At 46.7% G+C, this 12,309-nt stretch overlaps 1 protein-coding gene across 1 annotated transcript in view; it reads left to right on the forward strand.

Annotated features, from left to right (window-relative positions):
- The first annotated feature begins 2,321 nt into the window (after positions 1-2,321).
- Positions 2,322-12,309, forward strand: part of LOC147731089 (uncharacterized) — a 407,202-nt gene continuing 397,214 nt past the window's right edge. The window contains exon 1 of the mRNA XM_086956055.1: positions 2,322-2,572. Within this exon, the coding sequence (XP_086812181.1) occupies positions 2,473-2,572 (100 nt within the window). The 5' untranslated portion in view covers positions 2,322-2,472. The remainder of the gene's footprint in view (positions 2,573-12,309) is intronic.

The raw sequence follows: 12,309 nt of genomic DNA on the forward strand, positions 1-12,309 counted from the left end.
GACACTGACTGCCACCGCACACTACGCGCACGCCTCCATGCCGCAGGGATCCGAGACAAGGCTCTGGATTGGACCACCTCCTTCCTCTTCGGCAGAACCCAGAGCGTCCGCCTCCCCCCATTCCGTTCCACAGCCTCCAAGATTATCTGCGGCGTACCCCAGGGATCCTCCCTCAGTCCGACGCTGTTCAACATTTACATGGCCCCGCTCGCACACGTAGCCCGACAGCACAACCTCAACATAATCTCCTACGCCCACGAAACTAAGCTGATCCTCTCCCTCACCAAGGACCCTATCACAGCCAAAGCCAACCTCCACTAAGGAATAAAGACTGTCGTCGACTGGATGAAGACCAGCCATCTGAAGCTGAACTCGGACAAGACGGAGGTCCTCATCCTTGGCTCCAACCCTTCAGCCTGGGACGGCTGCTGGTGGCCGACGGCACTGGGGGCAGCCCCGACACGCACCGGCCATGCAAGCAACCTGGGAATCATCTTAGACTCAACGCTCTCAATGGCCAAGCAAGTCAACGCCGTCTCCTCCTCCTGCTTCAACACCCTCCGCATGCTCCGCAAGATCTACAGATAGATCCTGACAGATACAAGAAAAAATGTCACCCAGGCCCTCGTCAGCAGCAGACTCAACTACGGAAACGCTCTCTATGCGGGAGCCCCGACCAAGCTCATCAAACGACTACATCGCATCAAAAACGCCTCGGCACGACTGATCCTTGACGTACCACGCCACGGCCACATCATCCCCCACCTGAGAAACCTGCACTGGCTTCCCGTCAACAAGCGGATATACTTCAAGCTCCTCACTCACGCACACAAGGCACTCCATAAGACTGGCCCAGCCTACCTCAACAGACGGCTCTCCTTCTACATCCCCAACCGAAAGCTATGCTCCGCTGACCTCTCACTTGCCACCATCCCGTGCATCCGAAGAACAACCACCGGTGGGAGATTCTTCTCCCACCTCGTCGCCAAGACATGGAACACCCTCCCACTGAGCCTACGACAGAACGAAGACCTGCTGACCTTCAGGAGAATACTCAAGACCTGGCTGTTCGATCAGTAGCGCCCCCCCCCCCCCCCCAGCGCCTTGAGATCCTCGCTGGTATGTAGTCCGCTTTACAAATGAGTGATTGATTGATTGATTGTAACTCACAGAGAAGTCTGACTAAGGCCTTGAGTGGGCAGAGGGTGAAGGAAAGATAGAAGAAAGTAGGAAAGGAAAGAAAAGGAAAAAACAAGGAATGAAACAAGGGAAGAAAGAATGGAAGAAAGGAAATAAGTGCAGAAAGAAGGAACAATTTGGTGTGCTTCTGTTTGTGGTGCCCCTGACTAGTTTTGAGGGCGCATTGGGTGGCCACAGGAGCACAGAGTGAGAGCAGCTGCTTTATGCTATAGTCAGCGGAAGCAAAATATGAATGAAATAAGAACCGAGGATGAACAGCGTAGGCTGATAGCCCCTTTACGTAAGTATATTATACATATACTTTTGGTATTATGAAAAGGTCAGGGTTAACACCAAACCTATATAAAGGCAGCTCTAAAAAGAACTTAGAACATCATTAGCAGTAGGAAGGAACTGATAGACATGGAATGTGTACTGTGAAGAGCTGGTTAGAAAGCCTTCCGCTATCAAACCTGGCGCTAAACACAAAGGCAACACTATAGTAATAATTAAGTACCAACAAAAACACTGCCATTGACAGGAACTACATTTTGTGTTGATGTACTCTCTGGGAAAAGAGAAAAATTCAGTCACTGAAGTAAGTTAGCCAATGGCCGACGTCGGCTGATCCACTGACCCTTGCTGCATGCTGTAGTAGGTTTGAGCAAATTGTGGCTGGCACAACAACAGACCAATGGATAAAGAGAGCTGGCTGAAAGCCCCTTTGAAATACATACCTACATTTTAGAACAGAAAAGTTGGAGATCCTAAAATATAATAACGAAAATGTATTTCCCTAATGAACCTTCTATTGAAGCAGAGGCAATTTCAAGCGGTAGACATCCAACATAAAGACATTTTTTAGTACAAAAAATTCAGGAGTCTTCCGCTTGAATCCGGTCTTTTGGCACGAATGCTTTACGTAAATATATTTTATGCATGAACATTTTGTAAAGGTCTTGGCTAAGTCAGACTTTCAACGTGCCCAACGCTCTGCTATGCTCGACATTTTTGGGCGTCCCTGAAACACGAGGAGATTGAACCATAATAGGCCCGTCGTACAACAGTAATCAGCTGCTTCGTGTGGAGTACTTTCGCACAGAGCGCTGTTAGAATGCCGTTGTACCTGTTCTGGGCGTAACCGGCGGACTCGGTCACAATGCCACCTTACAGGGCTCTCTGGTTATCTCACGCAGGATTATAGCAAAACAGAAAGTGAAACATTCGCTGCTGCTCTCGCCAAGGTCCTGGGCAAAGTTCTTCTCACTCGGGACCCGGATCCACCGACATGAGATGGCGCGTCGTCTGGCGTCGCTGCTCAGGGGGCGCTGGGGCACAGTCACCCCGGCACCCCTGGTGCTCTGCTATCTCGCCTTCTGTTTACCTTCTGCAGGTAAAATAATGTTTTTTTGCCCGGGCTTTTCGTAGGGCAGGAGGTAGGAGGGTGGGGCTCTGGGTTTACAGAAGGAAAATATATGGTACATATCAACATAGGTTTATGAATGCAGCTTCATGCGCCGATTGATGTTCACAAAACTGAAAATAAATGGAAACAATGTTTAGGTTGTCCCTGGTGAGGGAGCGTCGGAAGTCTGTGAACTGCGCTCAGGGACTCATAATATGAATGATTCACATAGCTGGCAAGTTTTACGTTTGCTTATGTGTGACATTTCCAAGGTTTCAAGAGTACTTAGGAGTGACACTCAGTGTCCATATTTGGCTGTAGAATGGCACTTCTCTATTAGTGTATGTATTACAATCAATGACCGGTATAGTTTTAAGCGTGTGAGACTGTGTCAGCTACTTAAAGGTGAAAGGCCAATGAAAAAACAGACAGAATCGTTCTGTCCACCTTAACTTCTTTGCCCAACGCTCTGACTCTTCCATCATTGCTGCCGGAATCACCTCTGCCAACCTAGAGTGACTGCCAGGGAGCATCGTTTCTGTATCCTGCCCTGAGAGCCGTGGTGCACCGCAGGCAGTCTTCTGCTACTGCTGCCAGGCTCTGGTGAAACCACGGTCACACTACCGTGGGCGCTGCTTGGGAGATGCTTTGTGAGAACTGAGGGCAGACTGGCAAACTACTGGGACACTGGCATGAAACTGGACTACCGGGACCCCACACGTGTGACTGGAGGTTAAAGGGTTAGAAGAGGCATTACATGCTGCCTGCAGTCGGACCGTGTAGAGTGGATTGTCTGTCACAGGTGGAGGCTGGGGAGGTGGGCCAGGGCAACAGGAGTTTGAACACACTATCAAAACGACCTACCTGACCCCCCTCCCCCTCTTCCACACTCACTCGGGGCACTCTGCAAGGCAGGGGTCGAAGTGCATTAAAAAGAAGCATTGGCATAGCCCATAGGTCTCACTTTTGGGACCTTATAAGTATATAGTTATGCAGCACAATATCCTTGGTGCAACAACATCAACTGTTGCATGGCTAAACACTTATAACGTCCCAAAGGCGAGACCTATTGGCTGTGCCAATGTTTGTTTGCTTCTGCATCTTCCATACTAAGTCAGTCTCAGACCCCTCGTGACCAGCAGCCCCTCATAACGTTTCTTCTGTTTGGCTGAGACTCTCCTACGGTGAGATTAGCTTGAGCACTGCTAAGTGAAAGTATTATGTGGTTCAGAATCATATTATTTATGGGACTACTCATACTGGGAATATTTGCGTTGTGATGGATGAAAATTAGCCCTAGAGGGAGCGTGGTCACCTGCTTTGAACACAGTTATGTAGAATATTATGAAGTAGGAATAAAATGACCGTTCTCATTCTGTGTTTCCACATTTGGAATGTTAGATCTCATTTGGGATGCAGTTTGTGGTGCAACTTAATAAGTACGTGAGACAGTGTAATCTCTATGTTAAGGTGCTTAGATTAGTTTCTTACTACAGGCATTCTGGAGACAGAGAGCAAAAGTAATAAGAAAAGTATGCCACTTATCATTTGTCATAACTTATTACTCATGAGCAGCGCTCAGACGTAACGCAGGCACCTGCAGCGCGGGGGCACCCAACCCTTGAGGGGGCCCCCATTCAACACAAGGCCAATGTATATCTGTGAGATATGGGAGACTTAGGGGCCCTTTATCATTTAGCATTACCCCAGTGGAGCAGCGATGCCTTGGCACATGTAGGCTTGCCACTCTGGGTCTTCTCTAAGGCAGTGCTTCCCAGACTTTTTAGAACCACAATCCACTTTTTCATATGACAAAAATTTGTGACACACCTACCAATAATGGACGAGGTGAGCAATTGTTTTAATGCAATTAAAGGATTGTGTGGTAACGCATTGTCATTTACAGACAGCACATTTTCCATGGAACTTTTGTTTATATTTGTACAAACATACAGTTTTACTAATAAACCAGATATCTTGCAAACAATAGTGTGAAATCTGTTATCAGTGAATATTTTTTGTGCATCACTAAGTAAATGTTTTTATTTGTTCTGATCTTATTAAAATCTTTGTTTCCATCACACTTCAGAATTACAAAAATATGTGCTCATTTTTGCTTTCCCAGCCGCAAAATGTGTACTGTTCGTTTAAAGATATTTACATTGTGTTGTGTGCTACGAAAAATGTACATCCTGCATCCTTTCATTTCACACTTCATGTACCCCAGAAAGGCTTTCACATAATTCACTTGAATTTTCTTCCTCTGACTACAAAGTGAGAGGAGTTTGTAAATACCAGTCCGAAGTTAAAAATAAATAAATGAATAAACAAATAAATAAATGAGCTGCAATTTATCAGAAGACATAGCCTGACATTTGACCTCTGTGTTTGAAGCACAGCACATGAGGCAACATAAATGCATAATTTAAAGTGTATATTTATTTTTATTTATTGCTTGGACTTTTGTGACCCACTAAAAATTAGCTTCCGACCCACCAGTGGGTCACAACCCGCAGTTTAGGAAACACTGGTCTAAGGTCTCCCTTCCTCAATCTCCCCTTCACCTAAGGGAGCGAACTGCCAAGCTCACACACTGGGTTGAGCTATTGAGTAATCATACCACGGTGCAGATCTAAATTCAAACTGCGAACCCTGACAACCAAATTGCAAGAGCCCCCACTAAAACAAATCCTAATGGCATCTTTGGATTCACAATTAAAGAGTGTTAGACCTGGCATAATTGGTGTGAGTCTCCCTTCCATTTTTGACGGATTGCCTCCTCTGTTTTAATATGTTTTTGCTGGATTTATGCTTTGGGCACTGTGCCACTGCTAATCAGGGCCACAGTGCAAGTGCTCCCTATGTTAAATTAATGTATTGATTGTATTCCATGATGGGGTTATTTGATATGTCTGTCAGCCCCTAGTACAGTGCACCATGTGTGCCCAGGGCTTGTAAATCAAATGCTGCTGATGGGCTTGCAGCACTGGTTGTGCCACCCACAGAAGCAGCTTTTAAAGTGTGTCTCAGGCCTGCCATTGCAAGGCCTGTGTGCAGTCTAGCACTGTCATGTCGACTTGGCTAAGTGCACCCACTTGCCAGTCCCTAAACCTTCCCTTCATATTAGACACCCCTGTGGTAGGCCCTAGGACAGGGTGCATTGTAAGTATGAGGTAGGACATGCTCTGATGTGTGTAGCATGTTCTAATAGTGAATTACAGCCATTTTCATTTTTTACTATTGAAGGCTACCTGCCGTTAGATTATTACATTCTTATAATCCTAACTGACTCAGGGAGCATGGTAGAAATTTGAATTTAGTATGCCTGAACTCAGAATAATAAAATACATCTTTTAGTAAAGTTTTTTTTTAATATTCTGTGATTGCAAATACCACTTTTAGAAAGTAGGTATTTGCTTGCCTAACCACTTGAGCCTGCCTCTGCTGGTTTGTGTATTCCTTGTCTGGGTTTGTGAGTGACAGGGCTGGGGGATTCCAGGAGACAGGCAGGGGCAGCCCGGTGGTGAATAGAGAGATCTGCATCTAGATGGGAGGGAGGAGTTGCACCTGGGACCTGAATAGGGCTGGGACTTCTCTCTACAATGCTGGCTCCACCCCCTGTGGCTTATCTGATGAATCTGCCCTGCACTGTAAAAGGAGAGGAGGAATCATGTCAACAGAGTGCTCAAGAGCTCTATCTTTCCTCCCCTGTGCTGTCTCCACCTCCTGTGTGGCGGCTGATGTCTCTGCCCTGCACAGTGAAAGGAAGAAGAGAGTCATATAAACAAAGTGCTCAGGAACTAGTTTGAACTAGGCAGAGGCCTCTCTGCCTTCAGAGAACAAAGGTTTTTATGGTATAAATATTGGGACCCTGATCCCAAAAATTAGATAACTTCTGGAACAAGAAACCTTTCTGCCAAGGAGAAGAATCAAGGAAGCTGCAGGAGTTTGGACTGCCGTTCTGCCAGTATGCTGTTTGCTGGGTTGGCCTGCAGTGGTTGCTTCATTGCCAAGGGAAAGGAGAAGAAACTTTGTAAGGACTTTCATCTACAGAATATTCTCCAAGGGCTTGAACTGTGCTTGCCTCCTGCTGAAGTCTCAGGGACAAAAGACTTCACCTCCAGCTCCCTCCTGAATTTCCTTGCTGGGAATTCTGACTCCAGTCACTTGCGTGCCGCTGGGAGTTGGAAGCGCGACGCATCGAGAAGAAGCGTGTCGCTGCCGCAGCTGAAATCATTGCAACGCCGGTGAAGCGTGCCTTCGTCGCATCTCCCTGGAAGCGTGTGTTCATCAAAGCTGCCTGCTGTCGCATCACCGGAGAAGCGTGACGCCATCGAGAGAGTAGCCATCGCATCGCCGGAGAAGCGTGTCGCAGGGCCTGTCGCGACTCCAAAGTACAGATTCGTCGCAAGGCTGCCAGGGCGTCATCACATCGTCATCGCATTGCCGCATCAAGGGCGCCATCTTCTCGCATCGCAACCGGAACACCGCATTGCATCAAGGCGCCATCTTGCGCACCGCAACGGGCCCGCAAGCCGAGAATCTACGCATCACCTCCGCACCGGTTAGGCTCACGACGAGTCCCCTACTCTGCGCAAGCATTGAGGAAGGACGCAACCATTCCTCCGGGTCATGGAACCGACGCATCTCTCCTTTTGGGAGGTTTTTGTTCACTTTGCGTTACGCATTCAGGTACTTTGTTGAGAACATTGTCGCATTTACCATCAATTTGATGCCCGATAGAGCTACCTGGTTTAGCTATAGGGGAGATGGGCCGTGGATTCCCTCCTTGGTCGTCACCTACCCAGTCGGTCTTTAAACTCTTTAGCGGATGCTGCATACTCTGTGATGAGCGTGGTTGCGGGGCGGGCCTAGTATGACCTAGTACCTCATTGTACCTTCAGGAGAGGACGTACCACAGACAGATCATGTAGGGAGCCCGCCCCCGCAACCCCGCTCATCACAGTGCATGCAGCATTCGTGAAAGAGTTTTATCAAAGGCAGAGGGATAACCGGACTATCTTGCTGAAAGCTCCCACGTACTAAGAGCACCACCGTGCACTTTTTGTCTCCTGCATCTTCTGACCGACATTTGCATTGACACAACAGAGCTACAGGACCAGCTTCATCATCACACGTGTCAGCTTACTTCACCCTCACATGGGCTCCCGGCTGGGAACCCTGTGAGTTTTTTGTTATTTCACAAAATTCCACCACTTCTCCCACTAGCAGCGCAGACCCTCTTCAGGTGTCCCCACACTGTTCAGTCCTGAGGAGACCCTACATCCTCAAAAGGTCGAAACGCTGTAGACAGTTCGGAGAGGCAGACCACAAACAACAGTTTCCTATTGTCTAAATTGTTGATGATCATTTGTATATACATTACATGGTCGCCTCTCTTGAAACAAATGAAAAATTGAAACCTTCTTTTATATGCCACTGTAATGTCACTAGAGTAGCGTAGGTTCTATGATATTTTCACTGGGACACTAAACACCTGTTACATTTTTGTACAGTTAAAATTGTGTATATTTTTTGAATATATATTGTATGAAGTTTTTCTTATGTCTATATAAATAATACAATGAAATTCCAAACCGGATATGTGTGTAAAAAGCTTCTCTTTCTGACATCCACACCACCCCCTATATTGCCATTGTGCGTTATTTTTATCGCAAGTTTTTTTGCATTATCCCACAAGAGCCGCTGTTTTCCTTCCTAATTATTGTTTCTATAGTAGTCACATAGTGTTGCCAGTCCACAGGTTGCATCCGAGCCACTGGCCGTGGGGTTTGAGCTATCAATGTAAATATTGTTCCTTTTAACACAATTTACTGCATTAAAACGGCGTGCAACGGGTGTTGCTGAGGGCGTTCCAGCAACATCCATAGCATTTTGACACTGCCACAGATTTGCAAGAAATTGTAACTCCAAGGCAGCAGCAAAAACGTACGCATCCCAACGTAAGTGAGGCACAATGAGGAGAAATATATATTTATTTCCCTTGTTTTTCTTTTACCTATGTGTGCAGCATTCTACAGCACACATAGGAAGAGAAAAACACCTCTTGTGATTGTTTTTGTGCAGAAGGTTTCCCTTCCTGCAGAAAAATAATCATCCCAGCAATGCAGGTGGCGCACAGCTGAAGGAAGTGACCCAATTAGGTCTACCTGGGTCACTCGCGACCACCTCTCAGCCTTCCATACGAATGTAACAACAATTTAACTGTACTGTCCCTGCAACCTTGTTCTGTATCGGAGGCGATGACAAAGTCATTGACATACCGAAGCAATATATTACCTGTAGGAAGTGATAAGGAATCCAGCTGACCTTTCAATGCCTGACTATATATGCTCAGACTCTTTGTATAGCCTTGAGGAGCGCCACAGACTTTGGACAGGCATTATGTAGCATGCATGACTTCCGGACCCATTGTCATGTAAACACCTACTGGAGAGCAGTGGCATGCAATTTCTTCAACAGGTCCAAACACATCAAATTTTCTCCACAATTAAACATCAACAAGAATAGCCAATCCACAGTGAAAGGACCAATAGTAAACGCAAGGGATTTTGAAATGGGGCATTAGTATGTCCAGACAGAGCTACCCCAGGGACCAAGGAATGAGAAATAGAAATGTTTGTTGCACCTGTATCCACCAAAAAGTCCTTAGCTGAACCATGCATATCTGCACTAATATACGGACTTCGTTGTTCTACAGGTATCAGTACTGGTCCCTCACTCTGTCCCTGGCTGCCCTAGCTGTAAGACATCCCTGTCACCTTATCCGTGTCATAATTGTCATGGTAACACTGTCTTCCCTGAGGGTCATCAAACTAATTTGGATCAGAACGACATGGCGGGGCTGCAGCATTCAGAACCCTGTCTGCTTCTCCAGCTCCACGACCCCGTCAACGAGAACCTCGTTCTCTGGGGGTTGCCACCTTCTGAAACAACACAGGGCACTCGCTATGCCAGTGTCCCACCTCCTTGCAATATGCACACTGATTCGGCCATGAAGGAGTGTTATTTGACAGCCTGCTATTGGGTAGAAGCTGTCAGGCCGAACACCACATCCTCTACTATTCCCCCTAGAAGCCTTCTGCAAAACTACCTTTGTCTTTAAATCCTTGTGCTTCTTCTCCGACCTCTCCTTATCCTTATTATACCTGTGTTTATAATACTGTGCCAAATTCAAAATAACAGAAGGGGAAGATGTGGACAAGGTGCGCTCGGAAGCCTTGAATCGGGTCACAATCCCAGGAAGCAAATTGAAAAAAAATCTATTGACAAACAATCGAACCCCACCTTTGATCGACAGATCCTGTTTACTATAATCTAGAAACACACCTTCATACTGAGTGAAAAAATCAACACCCTCTCATCTTTCTTCTGGCAACAAGCTGATAACTTGTCCCAATCAACCCTTCTCGGAGGGATAAGAGAATCATATACGTAATGATACTGCAGGGCAAAGCAAGTATCTCTAGTCTAGGCTCATCGCCTGGCTTCCGTTCCTCGTCCCATACTTTAATTTGATCCCAGTTACCACCCAACTCTGCAGCATGATCCTGTGTGTGTACCTGTCTCCAAATATCAACTGGAACTAATAAGCTAAAGAACATTTCAATATCAGCAAGTGTCATCACTGTAGAAGAGGCAGCTTCAGTCAAGTCTTTATAACACGCTGTCGGATTCTTTCTAGGATCAGGTAACTGAGTCTTAAGAGACAAGACTTCATTCCTTTTTCATGGAGTATAAACCCATTGTTCTTGCAAATAGGCCAATGCCCTGATCTAATAACAACATTGTGCTGATCCCTTAGCTCTGGTATTTCAGGGTGATAGATAGGATGAACCTCCCACATTAGAAACTGAGATACTGGGGTGGGGCTCTTCTCGAGCAGTCTACCCCGAAAAGCAACCAGCGTCGCAGCATTACCAAAGATTTGACCAGGTGCCATATCAGTAACATATACATGATCCTTAGTATCATATAGAATCTGTGGTGCTGCATCATTGAAACACTGCTTCCAAAGACCGATCAAAGTAGTAGACATATGTTTAAGGGCATGCTGTTGTACAAAAGATCATAGTCTTTCATCACACTCCACACATCTTTCACACCATAAATGGGGCTTTTGGGCCCACTGCGCTTCTTGATTAGCCACTACCCTTTTCTCTGCATCTCCCATTTCCAATCTCACATACGAACCCATTCGCTCCTTGAACTTCAACCAGTCTCTATTCTCAAATCCACGTACTGGTGTCACACTATTCTGTAATGTCGGGGAAAGGAAGAACACAGTGGGAGTGTTAACAGAGGTAATAGGCACTAACGTCGCTGCCAGCTGTGTCTTATGTGTTAGAGCTGGTGAAAGAGACCCTGAAGCCATAGGTGTTGCAGGTGTACTAACAGTCATAGGGATGTACGTTGTTACAACGCATGCTTTTACCACGCATGTCTTTACAACGCAGGTTTTTCAACGCAAGTCGTTACAACGACTTGCGTTTGGGGGTGCTGGATAGTGAATAGTTTAATTTACTATTCCAACTCCAGTCCCCGTGGATAGTAGGGAAGGTGTTGGATAGTAAATTAAACTATTACCTATCCTAGAGCGCCCCCCAGCGCAAGTCGTTGTAATGACTTGCGTTGAAAAACCTGCGTTGTAAAGGTAATGCGTGGTAAAAGTTGCGTCGTAAGGGATGTTTCCCCAGTCATAGTTGCCACAGACGGCAAGGACAGAGAAAGGACAGGAGGTGCTGTGGCCAAGGCAGTCCGATGAACAGCAACAGAAGCAAAAACAGTAGAGACAGAAGAACCGGGTAGCTGGGCCTGTGAGGGAAGAGCAGGATATATCCTCTGCGGGGCATATGGGGGTGGGGGTCAAGTATCCCAAAATTGTTCCACAAATGTATCATTTTCTTTTTGGGTCACATAAGATTTATCAATAGTCAATCGAAACCTCCTATCTTCACGTTCCATTCCTATCTCTTGCTTCTCTCTACCATGTGCTACAGCTTTCTGAGTCATTGTTTGCATTCTCCCCTCCCGGGCCTCTTTCTCTTCTTTCATTCGCCTCTGCTTAGCCTCCTTTTGCCATGTTTGAAGAGAATCAAACAAAGACTCTCTACTTCTTGCAAACAACTTCTCCTGTAAAAAAACTATTTTTTGTTCATCAAAGGTGCCCGATAACAGCCACTGCAACTCAGCATTGTCCCTCGATGCATGTTAGCAGCTCCCCATGTGGAAAAAAAAACTATTTTTTGTTCATCAAAGGTGCCCGATAACAGCCACTGCAACTCAGCATTGTCCCTCGATGCATGTTAGCAGCTCCCCATGTGGAAAAGCAATGCTGGCTCCCGCAGGAGGCGGGGAGTCGGCAGGGACCGTGAGGGCATTGGGGCCCCCCCCACAGTCCCCAAAGGAGAGGGCCGGTTCCATGGGTGGGGGTCCCCGGGGCCAGAAGTGGTCCAGGAGGGGGCCACATGGCCCCCTCCTCATATTAAAAAAAAAATCAAATAAATAAATCAAGGCCGGCCACGGGGGATGGGGACTACAGGGCCAATAGAGGCCTCAGGAGGGGGGCCACGCAGCCCCCCTCCATAAAAAAAAATAATAATGTGTCCATGCCCTGTGGGATGGGGTCCCTTGGGGCCAGAAGTGGCCAGGGAGGGGGGTCACTCAGCACCCCTTCAAGTATTTATATAAAAAAAAACACGGGC

This window comes from Lissotriton vulgaris, chromosome 2_1, assembly GCF_964263255.1.
Source record: "Lissotriton vulgaris chromosome 2_1, aLisVul1.2, whole genome shotgun sequence".
Classification (NCBI taxonomy): domain Eukaryota; kingdom Metazoa; phylum Chordata; class Amphibia; order Caudata; family Salamandridae; genus Lissotriton; species Lissotriton vulgaris.